This window comes from Phyllobates terribilis, unplaced genomic scaffold (genome assembly GCF_046119375.1).
Source record: "Phyllobates terribilis strain yellow unplaced genomic scaffold, ASM4611937v1 Scaffold_12__6_contigs__length_324123572, whole genome shotgun sequence".
In the NCBI taxonomy this organism is placed as follows: Eukaryota; Metazoa; Chordata; class Amphibia; order Anura; family Dendrobatidae; genus Phyllobates; species Phyllobates terribilis.
The window spans coordinates 53,208,369-53,232,969 of record NW_027362772.1 but is presented as its reverse complement, the minus strand read 5'-3'; the positions used below and the strand labels follow the sequence as shown (position 1 = coordinate 53,232,969).

The following is a 24,601-nucleotide window of genomic DNA, read 5'->3' as shown; positions in this document are numbered from 1 at the left end:
GTAAAGAAAAAGAAAGGTCAGGTATGCCCGTATAGCTTGTTTATGCTCTGCAGAAGTATTTCTTTCAGAGAGTACTACTTTGCAGGAAAATTTGATTGAATTTCAGGTATTTGTGGATTGTGGTTCAACACTTAATGTGATTGATAAAGGGTTTTTGGAAAAACTTAAATTGAAATCCAAACCTTTGTCATCACCTATTTCTGTGATTGCAATTGATAACACTCCCTTGAAATGTATTACTCACAAGGTTGCTGCATTTCCTCTCACTATCAATGGCCTTCACCAAGAAATTTTGGACTTGGTTGTATTAAATAATTTACCCTCTCCGGTCGTTCTAGGATTGCTTTGGTTTAAACTGAACAATCCTTCACTGGACTGGTCTACTAATATGATAAAGTCTTGGAGTCCGAAGTGCTATGATAAATGTTGTAATGGTCGCATTGCGGCTGTGGAAAAAGGGGAATTACCTGTACCTATTCAAGATTTTTGGAGGGTTTTATCGGAGGAGGAGTCGCAAGTTTTACCTCCTCATAGGGATTATGATTGCGCCATTGAATTTGTTCCGGGAGCTACTCTTCCCAAGAGTCGCTTGTTTAATCTGACTATCCCTGAAAGAAAGGCCTTGGAGGAGTACATACAGACTAGCCTGGCTGCTGGTCACATTAGACCTTCTAAGTCGCCGGTGGCAGTTGGATTTTTCTTTGTTAAAAAAAAGAACGGGGGTTTACGTCCATGTCTGGATTTTCGTGAAATTAATGAGATTACCATACGCAATTCCTACCCATTGCCATTAATTCCTGACTTGTTTAACCAATTAGTGGGGGCCAAGTGGTTCTCTAAGATTGATCTCCGGGGGGCATACAATTTGTTACGAGTGAAGGAGGGTGATGAATGTAAAACTGCTTTTAACACTCCGGTAGGTAATTTTGAGAATCTGGTGATGCCTTTTGGTCTTACCAATGCACCTGCATTTTTTCAGAACCTTATTAATGACATCCTGAGACCTTTGATTGGTAAGAATGTGGTTGTGTATTTGGATGACATTTTGATTTATTTGCCAGATCTGGAGTCCCATTGGCAGAGTGTACGTGAAGTTTTGCAGTTATTGAGTGATAATTCACTCTTTGCTAAGCTGGAGAAATGTGAGTTCGCTGTGCAGAAAATTAGTTTTTTGGGCTACATTGTCTCCAGTGAGGGCTTTGAGATGGACCCGGTGAAGGTTCAGGCTGTGCAGGAATGGCCTAGGCCTATTGGTTTGAAATCTATACAGAGATTTTTGGGTTTTGCCAATTATTACAGGAAATTCATTAATAACTTTTCTGCAATTGTTAAGCCTCTAACCGATCTCACCAGGAAAGGTGCGAATACGGTCCAATGGACTACTGAGGCCATTGAAGCGTTTAAGTATCTCAAAGAGAGGTTCAGTTCTGCCCCTATCCTTATGCAGCCTGATGAGACCAAGCCTTTTTTGGTCGAGGTCGATGCTTCATCGGTGGGGGTCGGAGCAGTTTTGTCTCAGGAGAACAGGGAGTACATCCTTGTGCCTTCTTTTCGAAATAATTTTGGGAAACTGAACTGAATTATGATGTTGGAAATTGGGAGTTGCTGGCTATTAAACTCGCGTTTGAACATTGGCGTCATTTTTTGGAGGGCGCTAGATTTCCTATTCAGGTTTTCACAGATCATAAGAATTTGATCTATCTGGATGCTGCCAAGCGCTTGAATGCCCGTCAAGCTAGGTGGGCACTTTTTCTTTCTCGGTTTCATTTTTCTGTTACCTACTGTATATCCCTGGTACTAAGAATGTTAAAGCCGATGCTTTATCTCGCAGCTTCTCTCCTACGGTCAGTGCCGAGTAGGAGGAGAGCATTTTACGGAAAGGAGTTGTGGTGGCGGCATTGGACTCCGTTTTGGAGAATGGGATTCTGAAAGCTCAAGATGATGCTCCATCTAACACTCCCCATGGGAGGTTGTTCGTGCCTAGAACCTTTAGGAGAGATTTGTTTGTGGAGTGTCATGAGTCTCGGTTGGCAGGTCATCCAGGAATTGCTGAGACTAAGAGACTTATCAGTCGCAGTTTTTGGTGGCCTGGATGGCAGAAGGAAGTCATCAAGTGGGTGCGTCAATGTACTGTGTGTGCTAGGTCAAAGGCTTCACATACTCCTGCTGCGGGGTTGCTTTGCCCTCTGGAGGTTCCTAGTGCGCCTTGGACGCAACTCACAATGGATTTTATTACTGATCTGCCTGTGTCCGAGGGTTTTACTGTCATCTGAGTGGTCGTGGACCGTTTTAGTAAGATGTGTCATTTGGTTCCATTCATTAAGTTGCCCGGCGCAAAGACTCTCGCTAAGGCGTTTGTTAAGGAGATTGTCAAGCTCCATGGCGTTCCCACGGATATTGTTTCTGATAGAGGACCTCAGTTTATGGCTCGCTTTTGGCGTGCTTTTTATGACAGGTTGGGAGTCCATTTGTCATGTTCGTCTGGGTATCATCCTGAGTCTAATGGACAGATTGAAAGAAAGAACCAAGATGTAGAACAGTTTTTGAGATGTTTTGTGGCGGACAATCAAGAGGTGTGGTCTGAGTTTCTGCCTCTCGCAGAATTTGCTCTAAACAATCATACATCCTCTTCAGCTGGGTGTTCTCCTTTTTTTGTTGTACTGGGAGACATCCATCTTTTGGTTCGTTCTCCAAATTGGGGTCGGCGGTGCCGGAGGAGGAGAATTTTTCCGGTGATTTGGAGAGAGTTTGGACTAATGTACGTTGCAATCTTCAAGAGGCTAACAAGAAGTCCAAAAAGTATTTTGACAGGAAACGTAAGGAGGTTTTGTTTACTGTGGGTTACATGGTTTGGTTGTCCTCAAGGAACTTGCGGTTGAGGATTCCCTCTACAAAACTGGGTCCTAAGTTTGTGGGTCCATTTAAAGTGCTTCAGGTTATTAACCCATCTGTGGTTAGGTTGGATGTCCCTACTTCCTGGAAGATTAATCCTGTGTTTCATGTTTCCTTGTTGAAAAAAGCTGATGTATCTGATAGGGATGCCACTGTCACAGTTCCTCCTGTGGTGGAAGACGGCGAATATGAAAGATCTCGTATCTTGAATTCTAGATGGCATAGAGGGAGATTACAGTATCTCGTCTCCTGGAAGGGTTTCGGTCCTGAAGATAACTCCTGGGTAAGGACGGATAATGTCTCTGCTCCTAGGCTTGTTAGAGCTTTCCACAAGAGGTTTCCGGATAGGCCTGGGCCTGGAGGATCCGGAGGACCCTCATAAAAGAGGGGGTACTGTTAGAACCCTCCTGTTTGGTTTTTCCATCTTGTGTTCTGTGGTCATGTGACCATCTGCCTTTATATTCAAGCTCCGCCCTTTTGGCTGTGCTGGACTTCAGTGTTGTTTGACTGTTTTGGTAGCCAGGTGCTTCAGTGCCTTTCTCTGTCTGTTCGCTTGGTCCTTCTGGGACCTCTAGTACCTTTTTGTCAGTTTATCTTTTTGTGTTCTGCAACAACTTCTCTGTTTAGGAGGGGTCCCATTTTTGTTCCAGTCCTTAGTTCTTTTAGGGACCCCTCCCTTTATGCTATAGGTTTTCGTTCAGACTAGCCAAGGACTAAGGCGGGTCTGTTCGCAAGGAACAGGCAGCCCGCTACATCGTGTAGCGCCGGCGTCCCTGCCCTCTGCTAGGCAGGGACGCTGTTCCCCTCACCTCTCTGCTCCGTGCCCGGCGTCCTCCTCCCGCTCTGCTGGCAGCGCGCGCTCCTTCCCGGCCACTGTGCTTAGGGCGCGCGCTCTCCCTCCCTCTTAAAGGGGCCGCGCGCGCCGTCCTAAGGAGTCCCCGGCCAATGGCCGGAGGACTTCACCATATATAAGGCACCTCCTCCAAAATGGAGGTGCCCGAGCAATGTTGTTGCACTGTTCACTACTCTGCTTCAGCCCTCAGGTCCCGTTGCCAGTTACCTGCCAGATACCTGCCAGATTCCTGCCAGCTTGCTGTCTTATTCCTGCCTGATTATCTGCTACCTGCCTGCTAGTCTGAGGTCCGACGGTCTGCCTTACTACTCCTGTCAGTCTGTCTAAGGACCAGCCTGTCCGCTCACCTGGGAGCGCACTTCAGCCACCTGCCTGCTTGCCTGAGGTCCGACGGTCTGCCTTCCAACTCCTGTCAGTCTGTCTATGGACCAGCTTGCCTGCTCACCTGGGAGCTCACGTCTATCATCAGCCGCCACAGGTCGTACCAACCCTTTACCCAGAGACTGCCCCGGTCACTTGCCGTGACCATCTGCCCGTTCATCCAGAGACTGCCCCGGTCACTTGCCGTGACCATCTGCCCGTTCATTCAGAGACTGCCCCGGTCACTTGCCGTGACCATCTGCCCGTTCATTCAGAGACTGCCCCGGTCACTTGCCGTGACCATCTGCCCGTTCATCCAGAGACTGCCCCGGTCACTTGCCGTGACCTCCAGCCCGTTCACTCAGAGACTGTCCCGGTCACCTGCTGTGACTTCCTGCCCGTCTTCCCCGGTCGCCACCCGTTCCCTTACAAGGACCGCCCCCTTGTATAGTAGCTCAGAGGTTCCGCCTCCCAGACCCGTTACAGTTTGCTCGGGCCATGGAACCCGGTGGCACCCAAGCTCCCTCGCTCTCGGACCTGTGTCATGAACTGTCCCGTCAAAGGTCCCAACAGGAGTCCATCCTGGGTCACCTGCGGAATGTCAATACTCGCCTGGACACTCTGACTGCTCCACCAGCAACCTCCGCCAGTGCCATGTCTCGCAATCCGGCAGCTGCGCTGCCCACTAATACCATGGTATCCTACCCCGGACCCCGACTTTCTGCACCTCCTCGCTTCGGAGGCGACTCCGCCCAGGCTCGGGGCTTCATAAATCAGTGCACCCTGCACTTTGAACTATTGTCCCACCAGTTTAACTCTGACCGAGCCAAAATTGCATTCATCATGTCCCATCTCACCGGGGAGGCCCTGGCCTGGCTAAATCCTCTATGGGAGAGAGGAGACCCCCTGGTGTCCAACTTGCCTGCTTTTCTCACGGCTTTCCGGAAAGTCTTCGACGAACCCGGACGGAAGACCTCATCCGCATCATCACTGCTACGCCTCCGTCAGGGAAGTCTCACTGTGGGCCAATATGCCATACGGTTCCGTACCCTTGCCTCGGAGCTGGCCTGGGATAACGACGCTCTGGTATCCGTCTTCTGGGAGGGTCTGTCCGGCCGTATTAAAGATGAACTTGCCGGTCGGGACATCCGTACCACTCTCGATGACCTAATAACTCTTGCCACCCGGATTGACCTACGGTTCCAGGAGCGTGCCAAAGAGGTCACCTGTGAGAGGAGGTTACCACGTCTAGCTCCTACTTTTCAGAAACCCGTCACTCCCTCCGTCTCTACCCAGGTACACTCTCCTGAGCCTATGCAGGTCGACCAGACCAAGATGGTCAAAACCCGTCAGGACTTACGCCGTGCCGAGGGGAGCTGCTTCTACTGTGGCAGTAAGGAGCACCGGATCCGTACCTGCCCGGAGAGGTCGGGAAACGCCTGTGTCTAGGTTCGCTCAGAGAGGTCGACCTAGACAAGAATAAATCCTCTCCATCTCTGCTGTTGTCAGTCTCAATCGTCTGCGGGGAGAACCGTTATTTCGAACTAGCCCAACTTGACTCTGGAGCAGCCGGGAATCTTATTTCACAGTCCCTGGTAGAGAAATACCGCATCCCCACCAAACCTCTGGCTGTACCCTTGTCTGTTGCTGCCGTGGATGGGGGTCTCTTACCACACCCCATCCAACTCATCACCGAATCCATTACTCTGCAGGTGGGAATGCTGCATTCTGAGAGTATCTCCTTTCATGTTCTGCCTGGACTCTCCCACACCCTCTTGCTAGGCCTACCTTGGCTCCAGAGACATGCACCCGTGCTTGACTGGCAGACCGGAGAAGTCCTTCGCTTGGGACAGGACTGCCATAAGACCTGTCTGGTTCCCGTCCATCCCGTCCGTCCTTCTCCTACCCCAGCTAATCTACCTGGACTTCCGATTCCTTATTGGTCTTATGCTGATGTCTTTAATAAAAAGGAAGCAGAGACACTACCCCCTCATAGACCATACGACTGCCCTATCGACCTGTTACCTGGTACTATTCCTCCCCGTGGGCGTATTTATCCATTATCCGCTGCTGAGACTCGGTCGATGTCCGAATATATTGAGGAGAATCTGGCCAGGGGATTCATCCGGAAATCTACCTCCCCGGCGGGAGCAGGCTTCTTTTTCGTCAAAAAGAAGGACGGCTCTCTCCGTCCCTGTATAGACTATAGAGGCCTTAACCAGATCACGGTGAAGAATAAGTGACGCACCCCTGGGCCTGTGTCGCGCAGCGTTGCGCACGCGGGAGCTTACCCGGAGCCGGATCTGTTGAGGGTTGAAGTCTCGTGGCGGTGACCCGGTCCGTGCCCAGGGAGTCAGACTAAGTGGCGCTGTATTAGCGATAGATGTTGGATGACTACGCCACCCGTTGAATGCAGCGAAGGAGCTGCCGCTGCAGGGCAGACCGCTGAGGCCGGTGGTAGGATTGTGCAGCGTGATAGTATCACCCCCAACGGGAGGGGTATGGCCTCAGGGCAGCCGACGTGGATGATGGGGTAGCAGGAATCACTCAGAGACGATGCGGTGTAATTCAGGGTCTTTACTGGTGATAAAGATAGACCCTCCCGGAGTACTGGCTAGCGATCGGGGCCTGGTCAGTCCTTGAGCAGATGGGATCTCCCCTGGCCAGGCGGAGTTGTAGGCCTCCCAAACTGACTGTACTCTTCTGGCTACCTTGCTAGAGGCGGGTATAAGTAGCCCACGTCCCTGAGTGTACCGTGTGGTGCTCACCCGTATGGCCGGTGACTCGGGGCCTTCTAGTGGCTTCCGCTCCACGACGGCGGTGCTGGTCCCACGCGTGTGACCGTGCCTTCGGGTTTCTTGGCCAGAGGACCTGAAATCCCCTGCCGGGCGGTTTCTGCTGCTGGGTAAAGATTAGTCCCCACAGCCTCGGACTCCGGGTCCGGTGATAGCTTCTCAGTCAGGGCGAGCTCTGCAGCTGCCAGCCCCTGACTCCTTATAGCACTGCTCCCACAGAGCTCCTGATGTTCTTTTCCTATATCTGCTTCTCTTCTCTGTCTCTACTTCTTCTCTACTCACTAACCCTGCCTCAGCCCTAGGTTTATATAGGGGAAGTCCTTCCCCTCCCAGGACTGGGCAGGAGGTGTGGCATACATAGGATTCCTGACCAAGAGACCTCCCACCTGCTCTCAGACATAACATTGCTGTTACTGTGGAAACCAGACCCCTGGGGTGCAACATAAGTACCCCCTTCCGCTCATTCCGGAGTTATTTGATCGTCTGAGGGGGGCTAGAATCTTCACCAAACTGGACCTCCGTGGGGCGTACAACCTGGTTCGTATCCGTCAGGGGGATGAATGGAAGACGGCATTCAACACCCGGGACGGCCACTATGAATATCTGGTAATGCCCTTTGGTCTCTGTAACGCTCCTGCCGTCTTTCAAGAGTTGGTCAATGACATCTTCCGGGACCTTCTCTACTCCTGCGTAGTGGTGTACCTGGACGACATCTTGGTCTTCTCTCCGGATCTCCAGACTCACCGGAGGGACGTTCGTCAGGTCCTGCTCAGGCTCAGGCAGAATCACCTCTTCGCTAAATACGAGAAGTGCCTCTTTGAGCAGACCTCGCTTCCGTTTTTGGGCTACATTATTTCTCAGACCGGCCTACGAATGGATCCAGAGAAACTGTCTGCCATCGAGAAATGGCCTCGACCGGAGGGGTTGAAGGCCATTCAGCGATTCCTGGGCTTCGCTAACTACTACCGCCTCTTCATACCACACTTCTCTTCCCGGACTGCCCCAATTTCCGCGCTCACCCGTAAGGGTACTAATCCCAAAGAGTGGCCGCCTGAAGCAGAGGAGGCCTTTCTTTCCCTAAAACAGGCCTTCTCTTCCGCCCCGGTGCTGCATCGCCCGGACGGCAACAAGCAGTTCTTCCTGGAAGTTGACGCCTCCTCCTCTGGAGCCGGAGCGGTACTTACTCAAAAATCATCTTCCGGGAGAATGGTAACTTGTGGCTTCTTCTCCAAACTCTTCTCCTCTTCTGAGCGCAACTATTCCATAGGAGACCGAGAGTTATTGGCCATCAAGCTGGCGTTGGAGGAGTGGCGTTACCTACTCGAGGGGGCTCTTCACCCGGTAATAATTTACACTGACCACAAGAACTTGGCTTACCTCCAGCATGCCCAGAGACTTAACCCGCGCCAAGCCCGGTGGTCCTTGTTTTTTGCTCGCTTTGATTTTGTTCTTCATTTTCGCCCGGCTGACAAAAACGTCAAAGCAGACACCTTGTCCCGATCCTTTCTGGTGTCCGATCTCGAGGAAGAACCTAAACATATCATCGATCCCGCCAGAGTAATGCAGGTGGCTCCCGTGAGTCTAAATCGTCTCCCTCCCGGTAAGACGTTTGTTTCAGTACCTGATCGGAAGAAGATCCTACACTGGGGCCATTCGTCTAAACTGGCTGGCCACGCCGGTCAGAAAAAGACCCTCCAGCTTATTGCCCGGCACTACTGGTGGCCTACCCTGCACAAGGACGTAATAGACTTTGTTTCTGCCTGTGTGTCCTGCGCCCGCAACAAAGTCCCGAGACACCTGCCAGCCGGTCGCCTCCTTCCGCTTCCTGTGCCTGCTGCCCCCTGGCAGCATATTGCTATGGACTTCATAACTGATCTCCCCGTCTCCGCCGGTTGTACGGTCATTTGGGTGGTCGCTGATCGCTTTTCCAAGATGGCTCACTTTATTCCCCTGCCAGCCCTCCCGTCTGCACCCGAGCTGGCTAAAGACTTTATCCGCCGCATCTTCCGTCTTCATGGCCTGCCCCTCCACATCGTGTCGGATCGTGGGGTACAGTTCACCTCACGTTTCTGGAGAGCCACTTGTAAACTGCTAGACGTCACCCTGGACTTCTCTTCCGCTTACCACCCACAGTCCAATGGTCAAGTGGAGCGGATCAATCAGAACCTGACCAGTTACCTCCGGCACTTCGTTAATGCCCATCATTCAGACTGGGTGGATCTCCTACCATGGGCCAAGTTCTCTTATAACAATCACGAGAGCGAATCCTCCTCCAAATCCCCGTTTTTTGTAGTCTTCGGTCAGCATCCTCGGATTCCTTTTCCTGTCTCCACCTCTGTGGACAACCCGGCTGCGGAATCTCTCGTTAGCAAATTTTCCTCCATTTGGGAGAGTACCCGATCCGCACTCCTTCAGTCGTCCGAACGGATGAAAAGACACGCTGACAAAAAACGCCTGGATCCTCCACAATTTCGTCCTGGAGAAAAAGTCTGGCTCTCATCTAAATATGTCCGACTCAAGATACCTTCTTACAAGTTAGGGCCTCGGTTCATCGGCCCTCTGGAGGTCATCAGTCAGATCAACTCGGTGGCCTATAAATTGAAACTCCCGGCCAACTTACGGATCCCTAACTCCTTCCATGTATCTCTCCTCAAACCTGTGGTACTTAACTCTTTCTCCAAGTCTACAGGTACGCCTCCTGCTCCGGTTTCTGCTGAGGACGAGTTTGAGGTAGAGAACATTCTTGCCACCAAAAGGGTAAGAGGAAAGACCTTTTTTCTAGTAGATTGGAAGGGGTTTGGTCCTGAGGAGAGAACGTGGGAGCCCCGGGAGAACATCCATGCCCCTCTTATCCTAGCTAAATTTCTGTCTGGCCTAAAAAAGGGGGGGCCTAAAGGGGGGGGGGTACTGTAGCGCCGGCGTCCCTGCCCTCTGCTAGGCAGGGACGCTGTTCCCCTCACCTCTCTGCTCCGTGCCCGGCGTCCTCCTCCCGCTCTGCTGGCAGCGCGCGCTCCTTCCCGGCCACTGTGCTTAGGGCGCGCGCGCGCGCTCTCCCTCCCTCTTAAAGGGGCCGCGCGCGCCGTCCTAAGGAGTCCCCGGCCAATGGCCGGAGGACTTCACCATATATAAGGCACCTCCTCCAAAATGGAGGTGCCCGAGCAATGCTGTTGCACTGTTCACTACTCTGCTTCAGCCCTCAGGTCCCGTTGCCAGTTACCTGCCAGATACCTGCCAGATTCCTGCCAGCTTGCTGTCTTATTCCTGCCTGATTATCTGCTACCTGCCTGCTAGTCTGAGGTCCGACGGTCTGCCTTACTACTCCTGTCAGTCTGTCTAAGGACCAGCCTGTCCGCTCACCTGGGAGCGCACTTCAGCCACCTGCCTGCTTGCCTGAGGTCCGACGGTCTGCCTTCCAACTCCTGTCAGTCTGTCTATGGACCAGCTTGCCTGCTCACCTGGGAGCTCACGTCTATCATCAGCCGCCACAGGTCGTACCAACCCTTTACCCAGAGACTGCCCCGGTCACTTGCCGTGACCATCTGCCCGTTCATCCAGAGACTGCCCCGGTCACTTGCCGTGACCATCTGCCCGTTCATTCAGAGACTGCCCCGGTCACTTGCCGTGACCATCTGCCCGTTCATTCAGAGACTGCCCCGGTCGCTTGCCGTGACCATCTGCCCGTTCATCCAGAGACTGCCCCGGTCACTTGCCGTGACCTCCAGCCCGTTCACTCAGAGACTGTCCCGGTCACCTGCTGTGACTTCCTGCCCGTCTTCCCCGGTCGCCACCCGCTCCCTTACAAGGACCGCCCCCTTGTATAGTAGCTCAGAGGTTCCGCCTCCCAGACCCGTTACACATCGTAGGGATTCAGCTTAGTCTTACTGTAAGGATAGCTTTCCCCGTTCTTTCCTTAGTACTTGTTGCAGATCATAACACCGACCTATGCCCGATATTGCCATCTTTGTTTGTTGCTCCACTATTAACACGCCCGCTGTCTTGGGGTCATACTTGATTCAGATCTTTCCTTCACTCCTCACATCAAATCACTCGCTCGCTCGTGTCATCTACACCCCAAAAACATCTCTAGAATCAGAACTTTTCTTACCTTTGACTCTGCAAAAACTCTTACTGTAGCTCTTATTCATTCTCATCTGGACTATTGCAACTCATTACTAATCGGTCTCCCTCTTTCTAAACTTTCCCCTCTCCAATCCATCCTGAAAGCAGCAGCCAGGATCATATTCCTCGCCAGCCGCTACACCGATATCTCTTCCCTGTGCCAGTCGTTGCACTGGTTACTCATCCAATACAGAGTTCAATATAAACTTAGCACTCTTACTCACAAAGCTCTCCATGATTCAGCACCACTCTACATTTCCTCCCTTGTCTCAGTCTACCACCCTACACGTGCCCTCCGTTCTGCTAATGATTTAAAACTAAAATCCTCCATAATCCGAACCTCCCACTCCCGTCTCCAATATTTCTCATGTGCTGTGCCAATTCTTTGGAATGCACTAGCCAGGACAATCCGATTAATTCCCAATACCTACAGTTTTAAGTGTGACGCCTCTACTCGAAAAGCCCGTGTTTTACCCTGGGTGTTGGGGGACTCTGTGTCGGGCCCTGTGTTGAAGAGATGGGATATAGCCGTGGCCCGGGCCCGACCCGTGCTCAGGGCCGTCACATTAGAAAGAGATGGTGTGGGCTTGTCCGGGTTGAGTGGCTGATAAACGACTACGGCACCTGTGGTGCCTGGTGAAGGGTCACCAGCGCCGCTGCAGTCCGCTGAGGCCCGGTGTCGTGGCGGCCAAAGTTCTCACTGCTCCCCACAGGCGGAGCAAGGCCTCAGGGCAGGCAAACAGGATGAAGGGGGGTTGTAGTAGTGTGGGGAGTACGGGCACCGTGTCGCGTGGTATGGCGCATAATGAACAGTCCGGAGGCCATAGGGGTGAACTTCCAAGGCTTTACTCACTTAGAGATGACAGCGGGAAGGTGACTCCCTGCTCCTCGCGGAGTCCTGTGGCCAGTGTTCGGTAGCGACCCTACACCAGAGTGTTCCTGCACTACAGACTTCACCCTTTCCCGTCTGTGCGTGTGTGGATAGGCCGGATCTCCCTCTGAGCTCCTCTCAGGACTAGGGTACGGGTGGCAATTCCTCTCCATCCGATGCCCGGTGGGATCCTCAGGGCCTAACCGGGCTTTCCCGTCCAGGACGTAGAGTACAAGGTCGTGTGTCGGGGGCCGGTACCCCTCTTACAGCCGGAATCCCTCTGAATAGATCAGGTAGGCGAGGACAGGTGGCTAGCTCCACTCCGTCTGCATCCTCCCCGGGACCCATTTGCTAGGGAGCCACACTCTAAAGCTCCCGGGCCTTCTTGATCCTGGTCCTTGGCCGGGTTGAGACATTCCTTGTCTACAACCTACCTCTCGTCCCAAGGCCAGGGTACGAGAGCTGTGTCCCTTGCCGGTGCAGGCCCACACAGGATCTGCGCTCCCGGAGGGAAGTCACATTAACACACAGTATTTTGACAGCACAGAGACAGCCGACAGACTAGCAAAGGCTAGACAAAGGACAGACCGAAAGACCAAGATCAAAGATGACATTCTATTAAATATGAAATTTGAAGTGTATCTAACTAGTAAGTCCTCCACCCTCACCCACTAACTGGTTCCTACCACTTTGTGTTCCCCAGTCTCCCTGTAACCAGGGGAGCAGCACCTAGCGCATACTAGCTCCCTCTGGTGGAGAAGTGTGGTGTTGGATGCAAGGCTGGGTCACAACCATCACACCGGCCTTACCTCAGAGGAGGAACACCACACTCCATTAGAGAAGTGCAGCATCCCTGTGCCGGTCGAACCTTCAGGGGCGCCACATAAGCGTGCCCTAAAAACCCATTTCTTTAGACTGACCTATCGCCTCAACACACTATCTGTCCCAATTTGGCCCAAATTAAAATTTTCTTCAAAATCATGTTCATACCATCCATGCACGGAATAGCCTCTGTCTGTACTGTACACATACTGGCTGGCGACCAGTTCATGTAGTGCTATGTACATACCCTATTTAATATATTAAGGCTGTATTGTACAATATATGTACATTTTACCTTTTGTGTCCCCCCCTATTTCCTTATAGACTGTAAGCTTGTGAGCAGGGCCCTCACTCCTATTAATATCTGAGTTATACTTATTCTGTAACGTCTGTATTGTCTGTACAAGCCCCCCCCTAAAATTGTAAAGTGCTGTGGAATATGTTGGCGCTATAAAAATAAAAAATATTATTATCAAAGTGGACAAACCATTTAAAAATAAGATGCTTTAGGACTCATGATTCCTTGGTGTGGGCCAAGGACTAGGAGGGGTTGGGTTAAAGAAGGGTTAAAGAATATAGTTAGCTGTTAGTACATTATAGTTAGCTGTGAGCTAAGGATGTGTACTAGGAAAACTGTACCTTCAAAAGTAATGGGTCCTTATTGTAATTTTGCAAAGGTTCCTAGGGTTAGGGCTAGAGATGTCCATTTTAGTGTTAGGGTTAGAGTCTATTTCAGTAAATTCTTTTCTTTCCCTTAATCTAAGAATTCTAGAGCATGGTTTCTTAGTTATCTGTTACAACGTTCCTCTATTACTCTGAAAATTACATGTTATCATTTGGGGGTGTGTTCATACTGTCCAATCAATACTGATGATGTCACAACGAATATGGATATGTCTATTGGACAAGCAGAATGATTACACCCAGTTGTCAATATATTTATACATTTACAGGAGAAGTAGAGGAACGGCACAACATAGTCATTAAAAAGCAAAAAGATGCTCCAGAATGACAAAATACTTTGGAAAAATTGCTAAAATGGTACCGTAATCCACGACTTTAATCGCCCTCCTCAGTTTTGATTTGCGCCGCTTTTAACCCTTCCCTACCATCCCTTTAATTTTCCCATTTACTCGTTCTGATGACTTCATTGTACATAAAGCACTGAGTTTCATTTTCCCGGCATTCCATGATATATTCATCCGAGTTATCCATCCCTTCAGTATTGTAGGCGGTGGGGCACAGGAGTCCACTTTTCTTTTCTGAAAATGGAGAATCTGAAAGAGAATGATACATTTTCTATTTTTTCGAATGCACCAATATTATATACAGTACAGACCAAAAGTTTGGACACACCTTCTCATTTAAAGATTTTTCTGTATTTTCATGTCTATGAAAATTGTACATTCACACTGAAGGCATCAAAACTATGAAATAACACAAGTGGAATTATATACTTAACAAAAAAGTGTGAAACAACTGAAAATATGTCTTATGTTCTAGGTTCTTCAAAGTAGCCACCTTTTGCTTTGATGACTGCTTTGCACACTTTTGGCATTTTCTTGATGAGCTTCAAGAGGTAGTCACTCGAAATGGTTTTCACTTTACAGGTGTGCCCTGTCAGGTTTAATAAGTGGGATTTCTTGCCTTATAAATAGGGTTGGGACCATCAGTTGTGTTGTGCAGAAGTCTGGTGGATACACAGCTGATAGTCCTACTAAATAGACTGTTAGAATTTGTATTATGGCAAGAAAAAAGCAGCTAAGTAAAGAAAAATGAGTGGCCATCATTACTTTAAGAAATGAAGGTCAGTCAGTCCAAAAAATTGGGCAAACTTTGAAAGTATCCCCAAGTGCAGTTGCAAAAACCATCAATCGCTACAAAGAAACTGGCTCACATGAGGACCGCCCCAGGAAAGGAAGACCAAGAGTCACCTCTGCTTCTGAGGATAAGTTTATCCGAGTCACCAGCCTCAGAAATCGCAGGTTAACAGCAGGTCAGATTAGAGACCAGGTCAATGCCACACAGAGTTCTAGCAGCAGACACATCTCTTCAACAACTGTTAAGAGGAGACTTTGTGCAGCAGGCCTTCATGGTAAAATAGCTGCTAGGAAACCACTGCTAAGGACAGGCAACAAGCAGAAGAGACTTGTTTGGGCTAAAGAACACAAGGAATAGACATTAGACCAGTGGAAATCTGTGCTTTGGTCTGATGAGTCCAAATTTGAGATCTTTGGTTCCAACCACCGTGTCTTTGTGCGACGCAGAAAAGGTGAACGGATGGACTCTACATGCCTGGTTCCCACCGTGAAGCATGGAGGAGGAGGTGTGATGGTGTGGGGGTGCTTTGCTGGTGTTGGGAATTTATTCAAAATTGAAGGCATACTGAACCAGCATGGCTACCACAGCACCTTGCAGCGGCATGCTATTCCATCCGGTTTGCGTTTAGTTGGACCATCATTTATTTTTCATCAGGACAATGACCCCAAACACACCTCCAGGCTGTGTAAGGGCTATTTGACCAAGAAAGAGAGTGATGGGGTGCTACGCCAGATGACCTGGCCTCCACAGTCACCAGACCTGAACCCAATCGAGATGGTTTGGGGTGAGCTGGACCGCAGAGTGAAGGCTAAAGGGCCAACAAGTGCTAAGCATCTCTTGGAACTCCTTCAAGATTGTTGGAAGACCATTTCCGGTGACTACCTCTTGAAACTCATCAAGAGAATGCCAAGAGTGTGCAAAGCAGTCATCAAAGCAAAAGGTGGCTACTTTGAAGAACCTAGAATATAAGACATATTTTCAGTTGTTTCACACTTTTTTGTTAAGTATATAATTCCACATGTGTTAATTCATAGTTTTGATGCCTTCAGTGTGAAAGTACAATTTTCATAGTCATGAAAATACAGAAAAATCTTTAAATGAGGTGTGTCCAAACTTTTAGTCTGTACTGTATATTTAAATGTAATGTGATGTTTTGTGTTTGCAGCTCCTATGCAGACCTATGTATCTCCATAGTTACAGACTACAAATAGGCATCTGCGTAGTCTGATCCGACCATCATTTTTTCCCACTTGCCAACATTGCTGTTGGCAGAAAAGAGGCATTTTTTTAAGCCGCGTCCTAGTCTTGCCCTCTTGACGCAAACAGAGCAAGAACTCCTTTTTTTTGGAAAAGTTTTTAAAAAAATGATGCCCTTTTTTAGCTTGAGACACCCATGAATTTGCCATGATGATATCTGAAAATTGGAACTGTTGGATACTCCAGGCAAGCAATAGAAAAATGGTCTGATTGCAAATAGTAAACCATGACTATCAAATCCGACTACACACGGGGTTTGTATGTATTCTGTGCCCATGGAGACTTATAGCTGTAAACATAAAGCAATATGTGATTTTTATTTGAAAAAAATATATATTTTTGCTTTTTTTTCATGTTGTCATTGTTTTGCAAAGGTTTTTATACCCATGTTTTCTATTATTAAATCTAAAATATCCCATCATTTCCTCCCTTAACCTTCATCCATGTCCCCCTCCTCCTCTTCCTCACTGATGTGTGTACTGCTGTAAGACAACTGCCTGCTGCAGAAGCCACTCCCCTCCTCTTCCTCACTGATGTGTGTACTGCTGTAAGACAACTGTCTGCAGCAGAAGCCTCTCCCCCTCCTATTCCTTAGTGACTTGTGTACTGCTGTAAGACAACTGCCTGTAGCAGAAGCCTCTCCCCCTCCTCTTCCTTACTGATGTGTGTATTGCTGCAAGACAACTGCCTGCAACAGAAGCCTCTCCTCTTCCTAACTTATGTGTGTACTGCTGTAAAAGAACTACCTGCAGCAGAAGCCTCTCCCCTCCTCTTACTCACTTACATGTGTACTGCTGTAAGACAACTTCATGCAGCAGAAACCTCTCCCCCTCCTCTTTCTCACTGACATGTATACTACTGCAAGACAATTGCCTGCAGCAGAAGCTTCTCCCCCTCCTCTTCCTCCCTGATGTGTGTACTGCAGTAAGACAACTGCCTGCAGCAGAACCATCTCGCCCTCCTCTTCCTTAGTGACGTGTGTACTGCTGTAAGACAACTGCCTGCAGCAGAAGCTTCTCCCCCTCCTCTTCCTCCCTGATGTGTGTACTGCAGTAAGACAACTGCCTGCAGCAGAAGCTTCTCGCCCTCCTCTTCCTTAGTGACGTGTGTACTGCTGTAAGACAACTGCCTGTAGCAGAAGTCTCTCCCCCTCCTCTTCCTTACTGACGTGTGCACTGCTGTAAGACAACTGCCTGCTGCAGATGCCACTCCCCTCCTCTTCCTCACTGACATGTGTTCTGCTGTAAGACAACTGCCTGCAGCAGAAGCCTCTCCTCTTCTCTTCCTCACTGATGTGTGTACTGCTGTAAGACAACTATCTGCTGCAGAAGCCCCTTCTCTTCCTTACTGATGTGTGTACTGCTGTAAGACAACTACCTGCAGCAGAAGCCTCTCCCTTCCTCACTGACCTGTGTACTGCTGTAAGACAACTGCATACAGCAGAAGCCCCTCCTCTCCTCTTCCTCACTCACGTGTGTACTGCTGTAAGACAACTGCCTGCAGCAGAAGCCTCTCCCCTTTTCCCTGTCTGCTCAAAAAACTTTGCTGAGTCTTCAGTTGGCAAGTAACTGAACATGGAACTGATCAGCAGGAGATGAACCCCTTTGTCCTCTGCAAAATTTGGACACAATCAAGCAGAATATTATACAGACTAACAAGCTGTGAGTACTATTATAATTCATTTTTGGGTTAGTGCTTCTTTAAGTTATAACGGACTTACATGTTGGTAGAGGTGGAGTACATGAACTTGTATTGCAGCAGGCGGTAGCAAAAGTGAATTTGAGGTGCACACTTGTTACCGTGCCTTGCAAATCACACTGACTTGGTTTACCACACTGCCTCCTGAGCATGCTTTGAAGGGGAACAATTTCTGAATAAAAAAAAAAAAATGTTATACACATGATGAAAAGCTATGGGAGCTGTGGTAGCAAAGGTCTAAAACCTCAATTACTTCCCCTGCTTGTTCTGATGCAGTTATGTATTTTACCTGCAACCACCAATAGGGGGAGCTAAAAGATGTGGCCGAGTTCAATTCTAGTAGTTTATTATTGCCACCCCCCTAATGGTAGCTTTATGTAGCCAAAACTTGTCCCTGACCATCATTTTAGCGAAAAAAAACAAAAAACAAAAAACAAATATATGTATACGCTGAAAAAACTATAATGTCGGGCAAAATTAAAGGGGATGTACACTAAATTAATTTATCATCAATTTTTGGGACCCCCTTCAACCACGGCTCCATTAATTTCCGATGGAACATCCCATAAAGTGAGTAGAGTAGTGGTCACTACTGTTTTGTTCACACACAAGACTCTGGGACCACCCGCTATCAGAATCAGTGATTCCTGTGATCGGACCCCCAGAGATCATGCAATTACAGGTAGAAGGTAGTGATGAGCAAACTGAATCAATGTAAATCAAATTCATGTCAAACTTTAGTAAATTTATTAGACCCAGGGAATTCAAACAATTTGCGATCAGAGTTGCACAAATTGCCAAAGAACATGACCACCGGCATTTTAAAAGGAGGGAATGTCACAGCCACTATAAAAGCCGAGGCAGGAAATGCGGCAGCTATTTTTTGGTGACTCTAGATAATGAGAGGAAGTCATCAATATAGATAGGAAGTGAAAGCTCTAAAAGACTGAATAAACATTACAGATTTTTGGGAAAAATTTGACAAAGCCGCGAATTCGAAATGAAAAAAAAAAAGTGATCATCTCTAGTAAAAGGTGATAAATGTATCTATATTCAAAGAGAAATACTATTGTGCATAGCGACGGTCATACCTGAGGACACGTTTTTGGACACGTTAATACACACGTGATCGACATTGGAACATGGGACGGCTTTTGAGTGACAAATCTGAAACTGACTATTATTGCAGACTTCACAGGACAGAGCATACACTGAAAACACAGGAGGAGATACGTTATATCACACACATACATTGACACGCCCCCAGTGCACTTCCAGCCTTATTTGCATACAACTTCAACATTAGATTTCTGATGACTGGCACACCACATAGCTACATTTTTATTGAGGACCAAGCTCCTATAGAGCCACAACCCTACTCCCATATGTAAAAACTTACTGACAGTTTCCCTTTAATTCTCACACTATCCCCTACTTGTTTCCTGTCAATGGAAAGAATTGCTGAAACCTAATTCATGAATAGTCTCTATTTTTTTAAGGCCCTTTATCGTGAAAGAGCTTGGGCCCACTTGAAGGTGCCCTCGTTCTGTTTTGGGCCGGTCATATCTTGACGTATTGGTTTTTTTCAGTAGCTACTGGCAGAACTGTGAATGCTGCTCTGGATTCTTACACAGTTTGGAATTCATTGACAGTAAAAGTGATTAATTATAGTTATGAGGTTATAAATTTTCTTTACAAAAATAAGTTTTCTATGTGAAAAATGTAAAGCAAACAAAGATGGTGGATGAGTGCAGATCTCTTTATTCTAGCAACCATTTCGGGTCACCATGAAACTAAAGTTTTTGCAGAAAAGTTTACGTACAATTTATACAATTCTCAACAGTTTCTTTCGTAGCTGCACGTTTTGACACCCTTCTACCATAGCTAACAGGGACTTTTTCAGCAATTTGTACTACAGTCATTCTATTCTGGGTTCTGACGCAATGGGCTAGTCTTCACTCATAGCGCATATCAATGATCCTTGGTTTCCCATAACCTGGATGGTGGGTTACCAGTTCTCCTTCCTAGCACCAATTTTGAAAGATATTAACCACTGTAAACTGAGTAAAGACCTGCTTTACACCAAGAATGCCCCACAAAACCTGCCGTATACTGGTAACAAGCGACAGGACTCGGCATATACTGGAAACATGGCAGAAGACCAGCTATATACCGAGAACATCCCATAAGACCTGGCGAATACCAGAAACACTTTGCATGATCCACTCTGTATAGGGCTTGTATCTCTAGTTAGGAAATATCTAGGAACAAAAATTTTGATGTTGTCTTAAGCTGAGGAAACCTGATGAGATTCCAACATAATGAGTTTGTAGCTTTAGTGGTCCAAAAGACCTGTGGTAGACTTGGAACACCCCACATAAACTACCATATGCCAGGAACACACCACAAGACCTGCCATATACTGGGAACATCCCATAAGACCTGCTGTATACTTGGAACACCTCATATGACCTACAATATACTAAGAAGACCTCAGAAGACTTGCTGTATATCGAGAACATCACACAAGACCTGACGTACAGTGAAAACACACCACCAGGTCCACTCTGTATTGGCAACATTCAAAACGACCTCCTGTATATGACGCACCCCCTGGGCAGTGTGGGGGTACCCGGAGCCGGGCCTTGTAAATGCTGGGGGTTGTAGTCACCGTGGCGGCGACCCGGTCCTGTGGCTCAGGGTGGTGAAACCAGTGGCGGATCTGTTTCTTTGGTTTTGTAATATTTAAATGTTCGACTACGCCACCCGTGGATTGCAGTCACTGAGAACCGTCGCTGCAGGGCAGACCGCTGAGGCCGATGTTGTGTGCGCAGCAGAGGGTAGTATAACTCCCCACGGGAGGAGTATAGCCTCAGGACAGCGTCTATAGATGGTGAGGGTTGTGGTGCACGGGCGCAGCAGAAATGACTCAGAGTCCATGCAGTGCAGTTCAGGGACTTTACTGTTGGTAATGAAGAAGGCCCTGCAGGGAGTACTGGCTAACATTAGAGGCCTGGTCAGTCTGTGAGCGAACAAGAGTCCCCCTGGCCAGGTGGAGATATAGGCCTTCCCGTCTGACTGCACTCTTCCTGGCTACCCTGCTGTAGTCGGGTGGTAACCCACGTCCCTGAGTGTACCGTGTGGTGCTCACGCGTATGGCTGGTGACTTGGGGCCTTTGGTTCTTTCCGCTCCTCGATGGCGGTGCTGGTCCCTTGCGTGTGACTGAGCCTCCGGGCTTTCTATGGCCAGAGGACCTGAAATCCCCTGCTGCTGGATGTAGATATCCTCACAGCCTCGGACTCCAGTGTCCGGTTCTCTGCGTCTTTTGCCAGGACGAGCTCTGCTCCAGTCCCAGGTCTTCAGCTCCTGGCTCTTACAGAGCTCCTTGCTGCTCCTCTGCTCTGACTGGACTCTCTAACCTCGCCCCAGATCCAGTTTATAAAGGGCAGGTTCCTCCCCTCCCTGGACTGGGGCAGGAGGTGTGGCATGCAATATTGCTCCTGACCAGGAAAACCCATGCTCGCTCTCAGACATGGTATTTCTACCACTGTGGCAACCAGACCCCTGGGGTGCCACATATACAGTGAACACTCTAGAAGACCTGTAATATAGTGGGAACGTCCCACAACACCAGCTTTTTATCTATAAAACCAGCTGGATACTGGCAAACTCCTCAAGACCTACTGCATACCATAGTTAGACCTGTCATTTGTTGGAAACACTCTGTAAGACCTGCCGTATAATGGAAACAGCCCAAAAGACTTTCTGTAACCAGGAAACAGCTCAGAAGACTCACCGTATACGAAGAACACCATTCAAAAGTTGTCTTTTAACCCGATCACCACACCAAGCCTGTCGTAAACCAGTAACACTTCACAAGACTTGTATACTGGGAACACCCAAAAAGTCTTGCTGTGTACCGGGAACACCCCACAAGACCCACCTCATACCGGGAACACTCAACAACACCTGCCGTATGCTGGGAAAACCCACAAGACCTGCCACATATCGGGAACAACCAACACCTGTAATATACTGGGAACACCCCACACGATCTGCTGTATACCGGAAACAGTGTACAAGTCCCGTTGTATACCCGGAACACCCAGCAAGACCTGTCGTATACCAGGAACACCCAGGATCTGGTATATACTGGGAATACCTCAAAAGACCCGCCATATACCAAGAACATCCTACAAGGCCCGCTGTATACCAGGAACATCCCACAAAAACTTGCTGTATACGAGTGTGGCGCCCCTGAGGGTTCGGTCGCCACAGAGGTGTTGCATCTCAGCCAGAGATGTGGCATCTCACTCTCAGGTAAGGAAGGAGTACAGCTCAGGATCCTAACACCTGCATCCAACACAGCACTCCAAGCCAGCAGGAGGGGCAAGATGCCTCCCACGTACTTGCTGAGCTCCTTTCCTGGCTGGAGTCGGGGGAACCCAGAGAGGGGGGAACCATGTAGTGGGTGTGGGTGGAGGAAGAATCTTAGGGGAGCACATGAGAGGAAGATATAAAATGGGAAGCCATCTTAGAAAGACAAGCCAGTCAGAGAAGGAGAAGTGAAAGGAGCAGAGGCTCGGCAGGAGCTCTGCTCCAGAGGCGGGCCTAGCCAGTGAGGCCCAAGTCTGAGAGGAAGGAGAGAAGAGAGGAGAGGGAGCAGAGAGGCTCCAGGAACAGAAGAAAGGACCCTAGGGGTACGGGCTGTGCAGAAGGCCACCCGTACGCCCGCATCTGCCCGGTGGTGGAGGGCCATCTAAGGGGAACCGGTACCTCAACTAGTAGAACATTGCAAGTCTCAGCTAGAAACCGGAGGCTGCAGTACTTTATGTCCTGTAGCCACAAGTCCACGCCAGTCTCACCGAGAAGGTAGCCATATAGGACCCAGGGGACGGAACAGATGTCGCCCGCCAAGGCCCACGGCTACCGGATTGGAGATACTAGGTGTGAGGTGCAGGGAAAAGGCCAGGGAGAGGACACAGAAGGGGGTCCTGCTAAGTACTCGGGAGCTATCTGGGGGTGGACTGAACCCCTCACTGAGTAAGCACAGCACGACGAGGGAGATTACTTTGGAGCTTGTAATCTGGACTGCATTAACTGTGAGTAAAGACCCTGGGATTGCACTTCATTGTCTCTGTGTTTCTTGCTGCGCCATCAACCCCTGCACTACAACGCCCAGCACAACCTGAAATATTCACACTGCCCTGGAGCTAGCTCTTCCTGTGGAGAGCCACAACATCCCTGCTGCAGTAACATCAGCTTCAGAGGACTGCTCCGCAGCGGCGGCTCCCTTTAGCCGCATTCCACAGGTGTCGTCACAAACTCTATAAAAACACTATAAATCCCCTATCCATAACCCCTTTTATTGACCGCCCTGGGTCACGGACCGGGTCACCGCCACTGTGACATTCCCCAGCATACACCGGCCCGACACCAGGTACCCCACGGCCCAGGGGGTGCGTCACGAGGAACATCCCACAAGACTCATTGTATGCCGGGAGCACCCCACAAGACCTGTTTTATATCAAAAACTGCCCACAAGGCTTCTGGAATACAAAGAACACACCACAAGTCCTGCCGTATACTGGAAACACCCCATAAGACACACCACATACTGGGAACACCCCACAAGACACACCATATTCTGGGAACACCACACAAGACACACCGTATACTTAGAACACCACACAAGACACACCGCATACTGGGAACACCCCACAAGACCTGCTTTATGTTGAAAACTGCCCTCAAGACCTGCTGTATACCGGGAACACACCAGAAGTCTTGCCATATACCAGGAACACTCCACAACACCTGCTGAATACCAGAAACACCCTAAGGCCACGTGCACATGTTTAGAGTTTTTTACCTCAGTAAAGCCAAAACACGAGTGGGTGATAAATATTGAAGTGGTGACGTGTTTCTATTATACTTTTCCTCTGATTGTTCCACTCCTGGTTTTGGCTTATAAATACTGATGTAAAAAACTCACCAAATACTCAACATGTGCACATGGTTTTAAAGACCTGCTGTATACCGGGAACACCCCACATGACCTGCTGTATACCAGGGACACCCCACAAGACCTTCTGTACACTCCGCTCATAAAAAAAAGTAAGAATAAAAAAAAATTATTACGCAAAATATCCAATTGTCAGCTCTAGATCTATCTTTCTATCATCTATCTATAATATACGTGCATACATACATTAGATCTAATTACGCTCCCGGATTCACTCACCTATCTTCACCTTCATGCTATAGATGAAGTACAGGAGGCAGATGAATGTCCTCATATTGACTCAGAGGTAATGACTTTACTGAGCGGAGTCGTCTACTTCATATTTACTGCTGGAGACACCGACTCCTATTCCAGTGGGAGCACAGACCAGATGGCACGTGTTAGGAGTCAATCAACACATGGTTTTCTGATCAGAGCGTGTGTAGAGGCTCGGGGGCACATGCTCCAGTATAGTCCTATTTTCTCACTGTCTCAGATCACAAAATAGACTGGATATCATATTAGTGATAAGCAAATCTGCCCAGGTTTAAATTTGTCTGTTCCTTCGAAATTGGCTAGGATATTTGCAGCAAAATCTTTCACCAGTGCATAATAAACATAGGTTGCCAAAAAAACAATGATAGTCTCTCTAGCTTTGTCACCACTGCAGCCAGCCATCCGGTCCTCCACTTTGTTGGAGCCCTTCTTTCCTTCTATGTGCTACATCCTCTTTAGCTTTCTTCATTCTTCGTTGGGGCTTCTGAGGATGAGCAGGCCTCTGACGTTGCTCAAGGCGCACATTGGACATGTGGCATCCGATCCACTGACAAGGACTTGGGTGACACATGTTGTGACTTTGTGCCATCAAAATCTACACGGTGCCAGAAGTCTTGGTGGACAGTGAAGATGGCCAAAGATGGAGGACACGTGTCGGATGAAAGAAGAGGCTGAATGTTCGACAGTGGTGGGACAGGTAAACAATGAGTATCAATTGATTCTTTAACACTTTTCCTGGCCATCTACAATTTAGGAAAATGGTGCATGGCTGCCATTTAAATGAACTTGCAAAAAAAAAATTTGGATTCAGGACAATCTAAATTTCCTGTAC

The 24,601-nt window shown here is 48.8% G+C and overlaps 1 protein-coding gene across 2 annotated transcripts in view; it reads right to left on the bottom strand.

The window, feature by feature from the left end:
* LOC141173052 (uncharacterized) overlaps nucleotides 1-23,845 on the bottom strand; it is a 51,637-nt gene extending 27,792 nt beyond the window's left edge. For both annotated transcript variants that reach the window (XM_073657686.1, XM_073657687.1), the window contains exons 1-4: nucleotides 23,734-23,845; nucleotides 18,580-18,699; nucleotides 17,511-17,660; nucleotides 13,846-13,989 (exon numbers count right to left, since the gene is read on the bottom strand). In XM_073657686.1, coding sequence (XP_073513787.1) covers nucleotides 13,846-13,989; nucleotides 17,511-17,660; nucleotides 18,580-18,699; nucleotides 23,734-23,788 — 469 coding nt within the window. In that variant the 5' untranslated portion in view covers nucleotides 23,789-23,845. The remainder of the gene's footprint in view (nucleotides 1-13,845; nucleotides 13,990-17,510; nucleotides 17,661-18,579; nucleotides 18,700-23,733) is intronic.
* Nucleotides 23,846-24,601: the final 756 nt, after the last annotated feature.